The sequence below is a fragment of the Barbatula barbatula genome, assembly GCF_947034865.1.
Source record: "Barbatula barbatula genome assembly, chromosome: 6".
NCBI classification, from domain to species: Eukaryota; Metazoa; Chordata; class Actinopteri; order Cypriniformes; family Nemacheilidae; genus Barbatula; species Barbatula barbatula.
The window spans coordinates 14,478,248-14,496,958 of record NC_136765.1 but is presented as its reverse complement, the minus strand read 5'-3'; the positions used below and the strand labels follow the sequence as shown (position 1 = coordinate 14,496,958).

The following is an 18,711-nucleotide window of genomic DNA, read 5'->3' as shown; positions in this document are numbered from 1 at the left end:
GAGACCTGCAGGCCAAACTGGAGCAAAGAAACCAAAGAAACAATTTTACCATAAAGCAGCGCCGGTGAGTAAAACCTCTAACAGGGAGCGGGTGCAGTTACATATGTTTGATGTAAAGCATCTGAAAAATAACGCTGTGGGTTTACACTTGCCCCGAAACCAGATGTCAACACAGAATCAGGTACTGTATGAATCGAAACTGAATTTACAATTTTGAAATGAACTAAGATTTAGCTAAATACTTACAATTAGTTCTTTATAAGTTAACAATTAAAGAGTGTAGGTATCTTTACTAAATTATAATAGGTTAAATATAGGTTATAGTAACTCATTGATAGTATTGATCTTCCCTTTTGTGGAGCTTTGTTACATTGGTGCCGAAACCCGGGAGGAAGGAGGCGGGAACCGGGAACATAAAATAACTTTTAATTAAAAATTTAATTAAAATTAAAAAACTGCTCGCCACAGTATCCATCCAAAATTTTAATGAACCTCTCTGAATAAAGTATCGGTCACGTTCGGCCTACTGTTCAGTTCGGAAACGCATGACTGTTTATACTGTAAATATCTTATAAATATTTTAATGTCAAGGCGTATGCTTGAATGTTTGAAATTACATTTGTATACAATATATAATTGTGCATACCAATTTCTTTCATTAAAATTGTTAATAAAACAAATAGAATACTTATACAATTTGTTTTTAAATTAGCGAATAAGAGGGATGATTTTCCAATTCTAATTAAAGGGTGACAACTTTGAATATGCAAAAATCAAACATAATTTTGATTCATTCACAATATAATTCCCACTCCCATTATTCTAAAAGGTAAAGAAAGTAAGTGTTTCTTAATGTATAGTGTATACATTTCGATCTTAAAATGATATGCTTAAATTATGAAAATCAATTGGTGGACAATAGAAGTTGTGCTTGTAACATGAGTTGCTGCTAAAATGTAAACGTTTAGTAGATCACAGTTGCACTGATAGAAACGCAGCAAGTATCCAGCATACATAGAAAGTCCTTGAATATTATTTAAAAAGCAACCTGAATGACTGAAAACAATCACGAGTGTGCAAAGCTGATATCTAGGCAGAGGCTTTGACACTTTGATTTGTGTTATACTTCACTATTATTATTATAGTTATGTCAATTCTTTTTAATAAAGATTTTACATGAATCTTCAAAACAATGTTTTCTTCTCATTTAAAACGTGTGTTTTTGAGAATTGTCTTAGGTAAAAATCAGGCACTGCTTGAACAGACCTTACACAAACATGCACAGTGACTCTAAATCCATGATTCACAAGCATTACATACTGTAAACATCACACCCCCACTTCTAAGAGATTATGAGACCGTTGGTGTAATGTTGCTGTTTTGCGGCCCCCTGCAGGTGTGTTTACCTGTCGCACTGCCTCAGGGAAAATACAGCACATGACTGTAACCTGACTCAGTCCCTCAACACAGATATGACATGTGGCCATTAGTACTTCTATCTGTGTTCATTCTCCTGAACCTGTAAGCATATGGTGGAATGAGATAACGATGATGAAGATCTATGGTGACATGCAGGACTCATTTGGGTTATTTTATTGCTACAGATTTAGTGACATCTTGAAGACGACTTAAGGATTTTTAGGCTGGTTATTGTGTTACTGAATTACATAGATCCCAACAAGTCAGCTGATTTAAAGGTAATACCAAAAAAACCCAAGAACACATGGCTAAACTGGTCTAGTCTTCAACCGTACAAGCTATAGTTTTAAAAACCAACACAATAAGTATGTAGTGCTGGTGAAAGTTGAGGATTACGCTTTTGTTAAATGTCTCTTCGTCCTGCAGATGGTCGTGTCTGCAGTGCATGATGAAAGTCCAAAAATATCTGATGTGGGATGAAGGATCAGTGGAGTTTTGTTTTGAGCCTTGGCATCTAAATATGTTGATCTGCCCTTCCAGCAGATTATTTGATCAAGTGACTAAGCTTCAGACTTTAAAGTATTTGAATGAACTTTTCTGACTACTGAAGCTCATTGAAAATCTGAGAATGTCTGGGAGACATCTCAACAGATTCTCAGCCTCAGTACACTGAACATTCAAGTACACTACAAGTCAAACGTTTGAACACACCTTATTGTTAATCTCATTTTAGGATTGTAACGCTCTCTTAAAAATAAAGGATCTTAAGAAGAAGAATTTTTGTTCCACAAAAAGAACCATTCAGTCAAAGGTTCTTTATCTCTACTCTTTTATAATCTGAAGAACCTTTTTTTGCCACAAATAACCTTTGGTGAAACAGAAAAAGTTCTTGAGATGTTTAAGGTTCTTTATGGAACAAAAAGGTTCTTCTATGGCATTGGAAGTGTTTTGGTGCACCTTTTTTAAGAGTGTGTAGTCATTAAAGTGATTAAATAGCAATTTAAAGTATTGAAAATATGTAGTAAAAATAAAAACATTCATAACGTTTTGTCTCGTCCAAAATAGCCAGTTCTGCATTTAACACCAGAAAGAATAACCGTGTGGGTATGTGTGGGCTAAAAACACCAATTATTGAGCAAGTACCTAAAACAGTATTTAAAACTGTCTGACGTCACTAACATAAATGCACCAAATAATCTGCAACTGTATGTTTCAAACATACAAGTTTGTAGAAGCAAAAGTAACGGATTGCATCTTTAAAGTGAAAGTCCACTCAAAAATTCTTCTGTCATTTCAAACCTGTATGACTTTTTTTCTGCTGCAGAACACAAAAGAAAACATTTTGAAGACGGTTGGTAACCAAAGAGCGACAGCACCCATTCACTTATATTATATGGACACAAAAGCAACGCAAGTAAATGGGGCCATCAACATTCTAAAACATATCTTCTTTTGTGTTCTGAGGAAGAAAGAAAGTCATTCAGGTTAGAAATGTCAAGAGTGTGAGTAAATGCACTTTTTGGGGGGTAAAAATCACTTAAAAAAATTAGTTTTGAAAATATATTCATGCAGATACACACAATGTGTTTGTCTACAAAAACTAAATCTATAAGCCCATGTATCAACAAAAATACCAATTTAGTCCAGAATGTCTAAACTTTTAATTTGTAAGTTTGATGCTCTATGAAAAAAAACTTTAAATACCCATTATGGGTACATGCTGTTTCATTTACATAGTTACACCTTACAAAACCACACTTACATAATACAACAGACATTAATCAAGTGGCTATACTGTGATCATAATCAATCACCTTTGAGTCAAAAGCAGCGATGGTTTGACACAAACAGACAGTCAATCAGGGTGTCTTTCTGCAAGACTGCTCTCTTTGAGCCTTCCCTGCTGTCATAGCTGGCTCGTGATGTGTTTATTTGTGTGTGTGATGGTGCTTGGGGATGTTTCCCTTCCCAGCTGCAATGCCCCCATGGCACCATTCCATTCCCTATGCATGTGAATTAGTGTATTCACCTATCACAATGAGCTGTGGAACAAAAGCAGCACTCCACAGACCACATACTGTTCTCAACTGAATGGCAGTATGAGGGGAATAGCCACCAATATGCTTGATATCACATTACCGACACCATGTATGGAATCTTTTATGTGTTAATCTAACGTAAAGGCAAAGCACCTTTGCTAACCGAAAATAATTTGGGCGAGGAAAAATGACAAAATACCCAAAGGTTCCCCAGAACTGTTTGCTTACCTACATTCTTAAAATGTCTTCTGTTTTTACTAAATTTATTAAGAAATCTTTTCTATTATGCTAGTCAATGGTGGACTGTTTGGTTACAAGCATTCTTTCAAATCACTTTCTCTGTGTTCATTAGAACAAATATTTTCAGATTTGGTGCAAATCGAGTGTGAGGAAATGAAGACTATGTGAAAACTGTTCCTTCTACCTTTTGTCGGAAGCCGGTAACCTTTTGGAGGCCACCTGGGGGTCCTCAGACCCCAGTTGGAAAACCCCTGATTTAGGTTATAGATGATATACTCTACTCTACCGTTATATTGTAAATGCTAGTGGTTGTAGAAAAAGCTCAAATGAAACTGAAAGAAACTCATCATTACACCAAATTTCTATACTTCTACAGAGAACTATGAAGACACAGCAATGCCTTGGCAACCTCTCGAGCCTTTCCCCTTTTTCCATATGAATCCACAGATTAGGCAAAGAGCTGCGACGTTCAGCCCCTTCTAATGATACCAATCAGTCATAGTGGAGGAGCACATCCAATACTGCCCAGCTCTTCAGAGACAGATCAGCTGTTAGTCCAATTCCCCTCTCTGGTTAAACACAGATAAAGCAGAACCAACAGAAAACAAAGGCAATGAATGCATAATTTTCTATTTTAGAGAAAATGTTTCACGGTTCTCTTCCTTTTCTCCCACTGGGTGTTTTGCTTGTGGAGCTGCAGCACAGGAGAATAAGAAAATGACTTTTGCAGCTGGGTGGGGAAATTAGAGGAATATTCGGCTTACAGACGCATGGTTTGCATAGTAGTGTGCTTTGCATAGGTCTTTGTTTAAAGCGCATGACCTCGATGTTCACAGTCATCACATATCTGACAGGACGGATTTGAGTCTTAGAAATGAATTTAAACTAGTTATTGCATTTGGAGAACTTTGAATGCCGTTTTGATGCCTGGTTTAGCAGTAGTTATTGCTGGCAGATCTGCAGTAGACTGTAATAGAGGATGTCCACTGTTGTGCTATTGAATAATTTAATATTGACAGCTGTTATGGCAACCACAGTGTGAGCACAAAAGGAGAAATGCAGTGTTTATCGGGGCAATTCAGAATTCAGTAGTTGCGATATATCCACGAAAATGTATCAGTGGCAACAAGCTATTAGAAAAACTGGAAGAACAAGTTTAGGACACGTGAAAACAGACACAGAGGGGCGTGGTCAGACGATAATAGCATCCACTTATGAATAATTGAATTTAAGGTGAGCAGCTGGGAGTTGGTCCCATTACTGAGAAAGAAAAGCCTACGAGACGTCATGATGCGACTTGCAAGTTGGCATATTCAAGTTTTCCTCTGGTTTGCATAGTATGGTACATGGACGACGCACTTTCAGGCGAACTTGTATTCATTTTAAAGTACGTACTGTGCTCTGATCTGTGATCACCTGACAATGGTTGACCCTTCAGACGTTTTTGCTTTTCCCACAGCTGGATATGTAAGAGACATGCATTCAAACCTGTACAGAGGTTGGAGATGCCCTTATCAGTCGTCACCAAATATTTATGAGGTAAGAGGAATGTAAACAACAATGAACAGTTTAGATTAAAATGTATTTTATTTATGGATTTTAAAGATTATTGCCTATCTGTTTGTAGTGTCCAGCTGTATTATGTCACTGTTGTTTCAAGAAATTTGTGTTGCACAAAAGAACTGTACATTAGCAATAATAAATGATGGAGAACTGCTCATTATTTCATTCTGGAGTACAGAATACAATAGCAAAACCGTCTCGCACTGTGTGCTTAATTTCCGGTAGTTATAATAAACTTGCAGGTTGGCTGTTGTAAGTAAAACAACAGTTACTGTCATACGGCTCGGCCTTTCCTGTAAATCAGCAGCCATGCGTAGAAATTGAATTAAGATGCCAGCTGGGTAAATTAATAATAATGTCCTGGACACTTCTGTTTACTCTCTTACTTAGGATTTCTGTTCTGAGTGTCTCCGCTGAAGGTTTCTGCTTATATGCAAAGTGTGTTTAATGTTTAATCTTCTTCACAGTTTGGTTTTACAGTGTGTTTTTCATATGTAGACCATTTTTGTGTCACAATACTTTAATCTCACAAATGTATTTATTTATTATTATAAATACATATTTATGCATAACTTCCGTTTGTTTTTGAGGACCTGTGATTTCATCATCATAAAGAAAATCTAACCTGCCTTTCAGCCTCGATGAAATTCATTTTCATAGAGGGGTAATAAAGGAGCACAAATATATCTGATTTATTCATAGCACCTTTAGACGTTGTTTGTAGCCCCTTAGGTCATATTGAAAGGCATGATTTAATTTCTAATAGATTTTCATTGTAAACACTCTTTTTCTGTTTGTTTTCAACTATGGACGAATCCAAATACATTTCGTTGCGAATACATTTCGTTGCACTGTACTTGTATGTGTGTAATGACAATAAATTGAATCCAATCCATCCAAAAAATACAGTGACGTAAAAAAATAAAGAGACCATTTCAAAATCTTTATTTTTATTTAAAAATGTACTATTTATGTGTGTAGGTAATATATTATGTTTATTTCATTTGGTGAACTACCAACAATATTTCTACCAAATTTAAAAAAAAAATAGTTTCTATTTGCATTTATTTGCAGAAAATGAAAACTGGACAGACAGGTCAAAATTACAAAAAAGATGCTCGGTATTGTTTCAGACAATAATATGTGTACACACTGTATATTTAAGAAAAGTTAAAAAAAAGTCTCAATTATTATTACAGTTTTCCTGTGTCTTGTCATGCTGTCAGTCTTTCAAATTGCTGTTGGATGACTTAACTCCTGGGGTTAAATTATGTTAAAATTAAACAGACATCTAGAAATGATGAATAAATAAAAATTTGGAAAAATTGTCCATTTTTTTCCACAGATGTATTTCCAGTAGAGAGGAAAAACGCAGCTTTTGATATATAAACACCTAAAAGTAAAGGTTTTCTGTGCCATATGGCTTCCTAGGCCTGGCAAGGCAAGGCAAGAAAAATGTCTAGAGCACGTTTAAAACAGCGCCAGCTGACCAAAGTGTTCAATGTCATAGAAGAACCATTATGCCTTAATGCTTCTGTAAATAAATATATTTTAACATCTTTGTGGAAAGGTTCAAAAGACGTAATAAAAAAAGAAAAAAGGGGGTTTTCTATGGTATAAATGCAGAGGACCCTTATTGGCACTTTTATTTGTAACAGTAGGGTGTATTTATCCCAGAATGTTCTTTTAATGAATTTATTATATGTTGTGAGCAAAGAGTTTATGCATTTGTTAAAGCTGAAGTCACTGGTCACTAAAGGTCTTATACTTCACAGACAGTGGATAATGAGCATTCTTGGTACGTCCATCAAAATGCCACAGCACAATGGAGGAGTCCAAGAACTAGACGGGAGATCCCATTCAGAGAACGGAATACATCTGCCTCTTTATCTGGTTATGACTTATATGATGAACCCCGGAGATCAAGAGCTATCACACCTAGTCGTTGTTTACTCCTGAGCCGGACACGCAGTGTCCCCGAAGCCCTCGATTGCTTGCACAGCCCCACTTCACATTCTAGATTTTCCTCAGTCACCATTACCGCCCGGAGTTTATCTCCTAACAGCGATCGAATGGCTTACTCAAGCTCAAGAATTAGCCATGTGAACATGCCTTGTAAACCCCCCTCATTTATAGCCCACAGTGAAAATCAAAACCTACATGCAAGGCCTAGTGTCACTATGGTCTCTCGCAAGGCAATTGTAGTGACGGTGACTGAAAGCACAGAACAGCATTCAACTATAGAGAACATTGGAAGTTTCCAGGATACAACAGAAAAAGATGCAGTCAGTAAGACAGTGCAAACAGACTGTTCATCCTCCTCGAAGACTTCTGCTAGACTCTGCCGCTCCTGCGCACATTTGGAGGTTATGCCATCCCGGCTGTGCAGGTCTACTCTCTACTTAGACAAATCTATCATGATCCCTCTTGGACAGCCTCAAAAATACAATGGGACTTTCCATAGATCTACTCTGTCCCTTTCACTAAGAAGATCTAATCAGACGTCTGATAAATTGGAGGTAATATTTCCACCTAAAAAGTCTTACAGTGAATGGGATACATCGAACATTGTCGTTGATGGAAAAGAAAAGCAGTCACACCCTTTGATGGATACTTCCAACCTCACCAGTAGTGCCTTCGGGAATAACACGAGCTCTCCCTCCAACACGCGGTATTCCACTTTAACATCATTGCCATTCAGAACAAGGTGCCACTCATCTTCCGCTGCCTTCAGCCTGAATGGAAAGGCTAATGATGTCTTAGGGCCTCCGCAGAGCAATCTAAGAGCCAGACAGGCATTCAGCCAGCGTTCAGGTACCTAGATCACCTGCCTGCTCCTCTGTAGCCATGCAAATTTATCTCTTCTGTCTCCCTTCGTTTCATTCTCTTTTCTTTTACTGCCCTTTATTCTGTACCGTTTCCGCTACTTCGGCTATTCTGAACACACTGTGTGAAATCCTTGCTATTTGGTTTCAACTTTTACTACTTTGGTTGTGCACTTTTGGATTTGTCAATCATTCATTGTTAATGAGACGACCTCCCTTCAAAGAATAAGAATGCATCGGGCAAAAAAGCTGCAGTATAAAAAGCATTGTCATTACAAGGCTTTTTGAAAGACCTTTGTACGGTATGGGGAATGTTTTCCTTTTTTACACAATACTATAGCGGTATTGACAATAATCGTGATATTAATGACGTCGATTATTGATATCATGTTAAACTACACATATGATAATTTCATAATTGTTACATATAATATTATAATTGTAACAACACCCCCCCCCCCCCACTCCACATCAACACCTCCTACCGGCAATTCCTGTTCCCTATCTCCTGATTTTTGGCACTATAAACTACACTACCCATAGTCCATTGCATTCCACACCGTACATGATTTACCCACACCTGACAGATTATATACCCTATATATGTTTGATCCCTGTCTTTGTTCATTGCCGGGTCTAGTTGTCGTTTCCCTATATCACTAGTGCCGACCTTATGTTCTGTGGATGTTTACCTTATTTCTATACCTGTGGATGTTTACCTGATTTCTATACCTGTGGATGTATTTACCTGTGGAAGTTTATCTGATTCTACACCTGTGGATATACTTATCTGTGGAAGTTTACCTGATTTCTATACCTGTGGATTTACCTTTCTGTTAAGAGACTTTTCATTAAAGAAACCATGATTGATCTACTCCTGCGTTTGTGCCATCGGTGTGCCTTTGTGAATTATGACAAAAATGACTAATAGCTTCTTTTAATTATTTTTAATAGATACCGTGGTAATATTGTTATTCTTTTTTTTTTGCCACGATACTTGTGCAGGGAAGATCTTTGACTACCCTACATGGAACATTAGATCGACGTGCAAGCTTAAGTGGGTCAATCAGATGTAGCCATGAAAAGCCCACTGGCACAAAATGGCAAAGTAAATTTAATCTGCTGTGGATACTGTGATTTTCTGTACACAGCATGATATCTAGAAAGGGAAGGAAATCTGTTATTGTTAGCTGTGAGGAAGGATTTAGGATTTTTAACAGTGAGAGTCTTGATCTAGGAATAATAAGATGCCTCTTGACTAAAGTGAAATAGAGGATCATAGTGTTATCTATGTTTGATATGGAGATGACTCTGGTATTCTGGAGTTTACTTTGCTGTGCACAGACAAGGATAGATTGTAGCATAAGCCAAGTGGGGCAGTGCCCTAAGGCCTCTAAATGCAGGGGGCTTCAAGCTGAGAGGTCCGCCATGTCCTGACACTCAGAACCAAAACAAAACAAATGTGTTTGTAGACAAACAGTTTGTGAAAGTGTGTCATTAACTGTTGGCATTATGTTGTTTGTAAAATGAGAAATGCTATTTGTTCCAGACACCTCCGTAAGAATGAATAACAGCAGCTGTGGTGGATGGATGGATGGATAGAAATAGCTCATTCTATAAGATCATAAAAACATAATGCTTCATTATATAATGGCTTCATACACACCTAAAGACATAGTTATGTTTTATTATATTGCATTTCTGTCAATAGATCCTCCAAACAAATTACACATTAAATAGTGGTCACTTGATCTTAATATTGTGTGAAATATAGCTAAGACTGTCATGCTGTAAGATAACATAAGCTACAAGATAACATAAGCTACATGATTTCAGTTTTTGTCTGTGCACAAGTCGAATCTAAACGTTTAGCACAATTCCAACTTTATGGTTTTAAATATAGTTATTTTTAGGACATGATTGCAAAATATAACGTCACGATTGCAATAGACTGTACCATATGTTCCAATTTCACCAGTTTTTACTCCCTGGCGAAAACAGTTAGCGTGACTAGAGGGCCGGCCCCAAAAAGGCTGGTGCCCCGGGGACCTCATAGGGGCAAATTCCTTCCTTGTGCACTCAAGATCAGACTCCTAGAACAACAGGAGATGCACAGTCAAATGGGCATAGAGAGAGAAAGAGAGAGAGAGAGTGAGAGAGAGAGGAAGAGCTATTATAAAGAAAATAGGATGAGTTTCAATCTTCTTATATCTGAGATGATGCATCATTGACTCCACATTACCTTGCACCTAAAGTCTATCAGTTTCTCGCTCGCCTGTTTTGGCTCTTGGTGCACATTCTGCAGTTAAACAAACCCTGAGAAGAACATCCTCACTGCAGCACACTGTGATCTGCATGTTCTGTGAGGCATGTGATGGCACGACTGCATGACTGGCCACTGGTAAACTAACACCAGGTACCACTGCAGCAAGCACACACCAGGACATGGAAAATCTTTATTTATTATTTATATACCTATCCTTTACTGCACTTTTGCAACACCCTTTGTTTATCTCTCACTGATTCTGCCGTGCCTTAGAAAAGATTGTGTTAAGAAAATAACATTGTTTTATTTTAGAACCAGTTTTAAATAAGATGGTGGACTCCACTGGGATATCCAAAAGTATTTCATCTGCAGTCAGTGTAGAACATATTGGACACAAGTGTACAGCAACCGACCCTGACTTTTCAAGCAACACTTTAAGAAAACAAATTAGTAAGTATAACATTTGATCAGCATGACATTAAAATCCACCATACTTTTCTCTTATTATCTTAATACATGTGCATGATTCATGCATGTTAAATATCTGCCTTGCTGCTGGAAGTTGACCTACTAGATTTTTACCAGATTTTATAAAGAAATTTTGTTTTTGGCAATGCTGGGTGTCAGGAGCGGTTGCCATGGTGGTGTTATGCAGCTTGCACCCAAATGGTCTCTAGAGAACACCAACATTTACTGAAGTTTAAGCAAATCTCTAACCCATTTTGCTCACACAAATGTCACATTAAAGAAGTTAAAGGGATAGTTCACCCAAGCAAAAAATATGTCATCATTTATTCACACTCATGTCATTTCAAATCTGTCTAAGACTATTTCATTTGAACAAAAGGAAGATATTTGGAGAAATGTCTCAGTGGTTTTAAATCCATACTATAGAAGTCAATGTGACCCAGGGTGGTTTGGTTATCAACCATCTACAAAATATCCTATTTTGTGTTTGAAAGTCGTAGAGATTTGGCCTGATGTGCAATTTAGATTTTCTATTGCAGTTTTGAGTGCACCATCCCTTTAAATGCCTATTCATTGTTGTTTTATGATGCGTGTATTTTAGTATATCATCTGAATTCCTGTATGTCTTGCAATGCTTCTGTGTTTTCAGGGAAACGGTTGTAACAGCAAGTGTGCATGCTATGGCAATAAGCTAGCATCATTATTTATCCGTACAGGAGTCCCCCGGGCATGTGTAAGTCCCCCCGGTGAGGTCAGAACTGTTTCCCACACTGCTGGGAAAGTCAGGAGAGTAACTGAGTGGTCGGCCTCTCCTCATCTGATTAATTGCACCTGCGTGTCCAGGCCTGACCAGGACACTAAACTCCAGTCGCTTAGCTTAAGGGTATGCTTTTATATTCCACGATAACCATATAGCCCATTAATAGTATGGATTATTGTCACGTTAATCGTCTGTAAGACCGGTGGTTCTCGGCTGGTTGATTGCTACCCAGAAACAGGTCACAGGTCTTTACTTATAGGGAGAGAAGGGACTAAACAATGGTATAAACAAAGAATAAAATGCAACTAACCATATAATTGGGCAGTTAGGATGACAAAATAAATGGCCTTATGAGCTTCTAAAAGGGAGGAGAAAATACTTCTGATTTCTTTTGTTGATATTAAAGGCTGTTAGCAATTAATTCATGTCAGTTTACAGTAGAAACCTCTCAAATGATTGAGATTCCAAAGTGGGCCTTTGACATACCCACTTCCTCAAGAAACCATGAATAAAACTATGCAATGTGCAGTAAAATTAGAAAAATGTTTCATTTATGAATGCAGAATTTTAAAAAATGTTTAAAGCTTGGATATACATGGTTTTGTGCTAATCAGATTTTTTTTACTATTGTAATATAAAGAATTTTCAATAAATTGATATTTCTGCATTTTGACACAACAATTCAGTTCAACGTAGAATCTATACATTCAGATTTTAAAGATTATAAAGACGTTTGAGTTTTCTTAAAGCGAAAGTTCACCCAAAAAGGATAATTGCTTCATCATTTACTCCTCCTCTTGTCATTTCAAACCTGTATGACCTTTTTTCACACAACCCAAAGGAAGATATTTTGAAGTATGTTAGCAAGCGAATGATACCGTTACCCATGCGTTTCTATTATATGGACACAAAACCAATGGGTCAATGGGTACTGCCATTTTTCCGGTAAACAACCTTCTTCAAGAAAAGTTCTGTAGAAGAAAGTAATGCAGGCTTGAAATTTCTTTAATGAACTTCCTATAGCTCATCGGTTCATTCATAAGGTAAACCTTCAATTTATTGTTTGGAAAAAAGCATCTGCCATTTGCATAAATGTAAATCTTCTTTTGCATAATAAACAAATGTGGTTCTCCGGTGTAAAATCTGGATCTGGAAACCAAATCCAACTGAGAACCCATCAGTTGAGCTGAACAGCCCATTGTGTCACCACTTTGCCGAAACACATCTTACCTTTTGTTCAAATCTAAATGTACGTAGGAGGCCCTAGAGCGGTTTCGTCCAGATTTCATCTCACGATCTCAGAATCGGTTGCGGCGATTGGAACAGAGGGCCAGGCAAAGGCGGAACTTACAAATGGCTGAATCTTTGGAGGGCATGGAGCCGGCCAACCCCAGGCGTAACTGCACCAAGCCACACCCGCTTAGCGGTAAGGTACTTTATTTTCATTTATGTACTGGATGCACTTGGAGGAGCTGTAGCACAGATGTGGTTCTGCAGCAATGCAGTCACAGTTATGCAGCTGTCGCAGCCCAAATCAGGCGTCCACAGTAACACAGAATTTTTACCATTGCATCAGTGCGACAAATGCCTGCAAAATGTGTAAACATTTGCAACAGGGTCATCGTCTTAGGATAGTTGTAGCAACCACACAGTTTCATTGCAAACACGCTGCAGCAAGGCACATTGTTGATGCATTCACAGAGAGACATGGTGCCTAATACATACTTCAATGCTGCAGTGAAATTTGGTGCATTGAAACTTTAGTAATATCACAAAGCGAGAGATGAGACAGACATATAGAAAGCTAACAGATACAATCAAGATCTCTGCATATTTCACCACGTCCCTGTTGAGATGGCACAGTGCATCTTAATAAGTAAATCAGCTATTTTTGTGCCACTGCAGCTAACTCATGCCCCCTATTGGCCCTGATATGATTTCGCAATAGGGATGCAATTAAAACATGTGAAACTGTTCTTATTCATAGGCTTTATTGCAACTTCAATAGTTTATAAGCTCTTACATCAGAATGGTGTTTTAGTATTTAAGGACATAAAAGCAAAGCAAGAAAGTAAATTACGCCCCAGCTAATGTGAAGATCTTTCGTAAAATGCTACTGAAGAAAAACGGGAAATTGGATAATAAGTTTTGTAATGACCTTTCGATTCTTTATTCTTCTTATGCTTAATGTGTTTTGCAGATAACCTTTTCAAACCCAGGGACAGAGTCATCTCAGGCAAAGAGATGCAACGGAGATCCAGACGGTTAGTTTTCTAGTATTCAAAGAAATACACACGCACACACAATATCACATATGCTCAGGATAAGACACCAATGCTTATCAGCACAGGAACACCTTATGACGACCTGCTGATAAGGACAATGTTTTATGGTATTTATCTACTGGAATAGAAATCCCCCCGATCAGATGAAATATAATAGATAAATCATTTACATTGACACATAACTTGGTTTATTTCTCTTTTTGTCTTTGTGTAAAATTCACACAGAACCCTTTCTGGCTTTGTAACCGCCCTTATATGTCCATCATGCTTGATCGTGCTTGCAGGATTTATAAAAAACTTCCAGAAGTGACCAAGAAGAAGGAGGACGAGAAGAAGAAATTGGCGTCTCAAACCAACAGAATGAAGGCGGAGGTCTTTAAAAAGGTTGAGTGTTAATATTCACACAAAAGCTACTTTGAATTATATGGCTTTTGCTTTTATTTTCAAGTAATACTGATATACTTACTTCACCCCAAAATGAAATTCTGTCATCATTTACTTACTACCTCCATGACTCTCTTTCTTCTGCAGAACACGAAGGAAGATATTATGAAGAATGTTGGTAACAGAAAACCGTTTTGTGTCAATGGGGACCATCAGTTTTTGTTTACCAACATTCTCCAAAAAATATTCTTTTTTGTTTTGCAGAAGAAAGTATGTCATAAAATGACAAGAAGGTGAGTAAATAATAATACAATTAATTATTTTAAATATCTAAATGTTTGGTTCTATGACGCAATATTACTGCTAAACTCTATTTCTGTATATTTAGTATATTGACACATCCGTTCAATTTTACCAAAACAAATCCATCAGCAAGCTGAACTGAATAAATAATAATTAATAATAAATAATAATTTATTTATATGCAACTCAGACCTTTATGTTTAATAAATGTGAATTATGAGTACTCCAAATAAGGAAACAGGTTACAGCACATCCATCATTGTGGTTTAATCACATATATTGGTGATATTCTACTTCCTGAGACAGTTTGATCAAATCCAAATTTGTCCAGTTCTGCATTACATGCATTCTGCCTTTTTCCACCACCCTATGAGAAGAGGCCCTTTGTTTTTGGCTGTGACTCACTAGTTGAAAACCACAGTTTAAATGACCTCTAGAGTGACCTTGAATGACCCCTGCAGGTATAAAAACACCTGAGGCTTTTGTCTCATAATGCGTTCTGCCAGAACTGTCAACCCAAATGTACCAGGGGAGATTAAACGTGTGCCGGTCTGTGAAAACCTTCCCCCTGGTTACAAACAACAGGTGCTGTGTGGTGCCAGACTGCCTGATCTCACCTTGCTGAACTTTTCGCTTCCACGCTGAGGTGTCAAGCGATATATAGGCTCAGAATGTGGATTCATGCTGAGAGTCTGAACACAACAGTTCTACACAGCTCTGCTGAAATGATCATATGTGGCAGAGCCATTACGTTTAGAGGCATCATGCACCTATTTTTTGGAGAGCACCAGTAGCGGTCCTGACGCAAAATTGCCCTGGGCGAGATTTTAGTTTTTACATATTACACAACATTGTCCTATACTACAATTTCTTGGTCTAGTGATTCATGATATATAGCGTGCGATGGGACCCGGGCTCAAATCCCAACCTTAACCATTTAATTTGACAAGTAGAGATCACTGTAGACAAAAATAGAGCTCTTACATTTTGATTACAACTCCACTTATGTTCCAAAAGAAAAATATCATCTGAGTTTGAAATGACACAGGAAGGCGGGTATGTGGTTATATAATTTTTAGTTTAACCACCCTGTTGTCCCAAAAGATCTGCATTCACCTGTGATCAAATGTCTCCACATTTAAATACTTTTAAATGTTAATAAATTCTTGATGATGATGATACATGTAAAGTTAATCGTCTTTTTTTTGTTCCAAAATGTATCATGCTAGGGGAAAATATTTAGTATTTAAGGATTAACAAAATCAGGAATAAACTAAATTTTGATGAATTTTGGGGCTCAACTTCCATTGTTAAAGTTAGGTAGATTTTTTTACATATTTTATACCTATTTCTGTTTGTTTGTCCTATTTGTGAATAAATGATGTATAGAGCTAGTTTATGTCTTTTAACATACCTTTTTTGACTAAAGCAGTATTTTTTGTAGAGGGTATGATTAACTCTATAGTGGTTATTTAGTGTTGTATAGTGTTACTATAGAAAGATTACATATGGTTCTTTAGACTTTCTTTTTTCATAGACAGCAATGTGTCAGTTGGATTCATAGATTAAAAATCTAGTTAAGACTGCATATTTAGCAGAAAGTTGCAATCCACAGCATAACAAATAATTACAAATTTAATATCAGAAACAAATGTATAATACAAAGTCGTTTACGTGCGTCTGGCAAATGCATAAATGTAAATCTTCTCAAACCTGCTGTTTGAAGACATTTGCTTGTACTTTCCTTTTCCTCCTGCAGAGGGCAGTACCATTCTGCAGATGAGTTTTACTCATCACAACACTTATTGATATCTAGATTAATTCCACTTAACACATTGATTTATTCATGAATTCCTTTTGTTCTTTTCGGTAACAGACGTGGCTCTGATACTTACGGGACGCTCATGGCACAGAGGAGTGCTGTGTCAACATTAATTTCCCTGTTTTGATGTTTAGAGAGTTGAATTCCAGAACAGGACAGCTGTCGTTGGTATTTCGGATGTCTTTACTGACAGACTGTTCCCAGGATGCCTGAAACTACAGTTTTTGGGTCCTCGTGTATAAGGAGAGATCTGTTGTCTAGCTATGTTGTTTTAACGGGTGTCAGCTCCTTTGAGGCTGATAGTTTGTTATGAAGTGTCTGGCTCACTGTCTCCCATGAAGCCCCTTGGTTTTCCAGGCTTGCAGCATCTGTGTAACAGTGATAAATGACTGATAAGTCAGGCCAAATATAGAGAGAGACAGGTGATGCTGTGGAGACTGTCAGAAAGAGAGAGGAAGACTGATAGACCTTTTCACAAGATGTGACAAAGGGTCAAAAGAGCTCATTTCAGTTCAGTTTTATTTAGTGCATTTCCAAATGTGTATTGTTGCTAAACTGCTTTATTTAAATAAAATATTTTAGAACAAGGAATATGATGCAAAGTATTTTTGAATAGCCTACTAGTTTGCAATAATACGAAAAACATGTAGTTTTGTTGATATTCTTTTACATCTTTTACTTCTAATGTTGTTTTGTATGGGTTAAATTATTACTACAATTGTTTTAATTAATTAGTTCAGTAACTGTTGGCAGGTTGTTTCTTGAACAAAACATCAGAAGCACAATTCGTTTTTTCTCATTTTTATTGAAGTGTTTAGGTTATTCACCTGAACATTGCAGAATCAAAGCGTAGTCAAGAACAGGGAAGAATTCACAGAAATAAAAGAATGCCTTTGAGGGCGAAAATACATGATAGCATGATGTGGTTTGAGGACAGATAGCAGGTTATCATTTCTCCTAGAGATGGCCACCCATGGGGACTGACAAAGAGAATTCTGGGCAATCTGCACATTACACAATCACTTCCACTTTGTTTTTACAGCACTTGACCTGAGCGGACAGGTGCCTCAGACTGGGAGGTTGCTTAGCCGGCTGTTCTTCAGTTTAAAGTTCCCTTTCCTTGTTTTCCACAGAAACTTTTGGATCAGGTGCTTCAAAGGCAGTGACTGAGAGTATGTTCACAAGATGCACATCCTCTCTCCTTGCCTGAGGCAAAGAACTGAAGAAAAGCAAGACCCTTGGAGCTCCCTCCCGAGAACACAGCATGGTTTCTGATGCATTGTTCCAAATATAAAACACCTTTTACCGGACCTGAGATGAATCTGTGCGTTGTATAGATGCGTTTCTGTGCTCTGTTGTGTCCATCACCTGAAATTGAAAAATTGCGTGCTGTGTAATAGACTTTTTCAGGAAGGGTAAATTGATAGATGCAAGATATATTTCAAGACTATACATCACTGTAAATTCAGGAATACCTTTTTGTTTTCTGCTGTAATACAAGAATAATATGGAAGATCGGGTCGAGGATCTACAGTAATTAAAATCTAATAAGTTATATCTGGAAATATTTTGTTATATTTTGTGTTCCGTACAAACAAATGCTGGCCACAATCTGAATTAGGCCACTGGCAGTCACTTGCCTAAACAGATGCCCTAAATAATGTTTTCGTGTTAAACGGATAGTTCACCCAAAAAAGAAAATTCAGTAATCATTTACTCACCCTCGTGTCATTGTCAGATGAACACAGAGGAAGATATTTGGAAGAATGCTTATCACCAGACAGATTTTGCCCCCCCCCATTGACTCCCAAAGTAGTTTGCTGTCCTACATTCTTCAAAATGTATCCCTTTAAGATCTCCATCCGACTGACCCTTATTTAAAAATAACGTGGCCTTCGAGTATTATTGCGGTCTATAGCACCAATCGAGTGTCCTAGTTTGCTTAAGCATTTGCTTTCTTATGAATCAGTATTTCTTTTCCAGTGGAAATGGATTTCCCTCATCAAGACTTTAATGTAAAAACTGCTGACCAGCTTTGCACAAAACTAAAACGCATTTCAAAAACATTGCATGCCTTGTTCTTTTATTGCAATATATTTTAAATTGAAGTGTATATAATTTTACTTTTACTGTAGGTCAGTGGTTCATAATCCTGATCATGAGGACACATTTTGTACATCTGTATAAATACACCCGGTATTAAGCATCAGCTTTATGCAAATGTGCAATGCTTTGGGTCCCAGAAACAGGATTAAGAACCACTGCTGTATGTCATCAATAACAGTTATTGCAATTCCTACATGTGTTATTTTAAATGCTGTTACCATCCCTATACAG

At 37.3% G+C, this 18,711-nt stretch overlaps 2 protein-coding genes across 2 annotated transcripts; both read left to right on the top strand.

Moving 5' to 3' along the window:
• The first annotated feature begins 4,948 nt into the window (after positions 1–4,948).
• On the top strand, positions 4,949–8,959 carry LOC306895667 (uncharacterized protein). Its single transcript, XM_079459080.1, has 2 exons — positions 4,949–5,237; positions 7,037–8,959. The coding sequence occupies exons 1-2, from the start codon at positions 5,121–5,123 to the stop codon at positions 8,081–8,083; spliced, it is 1,164 nt and encodes a 387-aa protein (XP_079315206.1). The 5' UTR covers positions 4,949–5,120; the 3' UTR covers positions 8,084–8,959.
• A 3,731-nt stretch (positions 8,960–12,690) lies between these two features.
• LOC306894946 ((E2-independent) E3 ubiquitin-conjugating enzyme FATS-like) lies at positions 12,691–18,433 on the top strand. Its single transcript, XM_079457799.1, has 4 exons — positions 12,691–13,006; positions 13,781–13,844; positions 14,150–14,249; positions 17,508–18,433. Exons 1-4 carry the CDS (start codon positions 12,934–12,936, stop codon positions 17,538–17,540), a joined length of 270 nt encoding a protein of 89 aa, XP_079313925.1. The 5' UTR covers positions 12,691–12,933; the 3' UTR covers positions 17,541–18,433.
• The last annotated feature ends 278 nt before the right edge of the window (positions 18,434–18,711 follow it).

What these genes read in the sequence shown, in the direction of transcription:
- LOC306894946 (XM_079457799.1), top strand. Translation starts at nt 12,934, where the DNA reads ATGGCTGAATCTTTGGAGGGCATGGAGCCGGCCAACCCCAGGCGTAAC. An exon ending in ATGCAACGGAGATCCAGACG is followed by an intron (nt 13,845 to 14,149) that starts GTTAGTTTTCTA and finishes TCGTGCTTGCAG; the next exon opens with GATTTATAAAAAACTTCCAG. An exon ending in AGGCGGAGGTCTTTAAAAAG is followed by an intron (nt 14,250 to 17,507) that starts GTTGAGTGTTAA and finishes TGTTTTCCACAG; the next exon opens with AAACTTTTGGATCAGGTGCT.
- LOC306895667 (XM_079459080.1), top strand. Translation starts at nt 5,121, where the DNA reads ATGGTTGACCCTTCAGACGTTTTTGCTTTTCCCACAGCTGGATATGTA. An exon ending in CGTCACCAAATATTTATGAG is followed by an intron (nt 5,238 to 7,036) that starts GTAAGAGGAATG and finishes TATACTTCACAG; the next exon opens with ACAGTGGATAATGAGCATTC.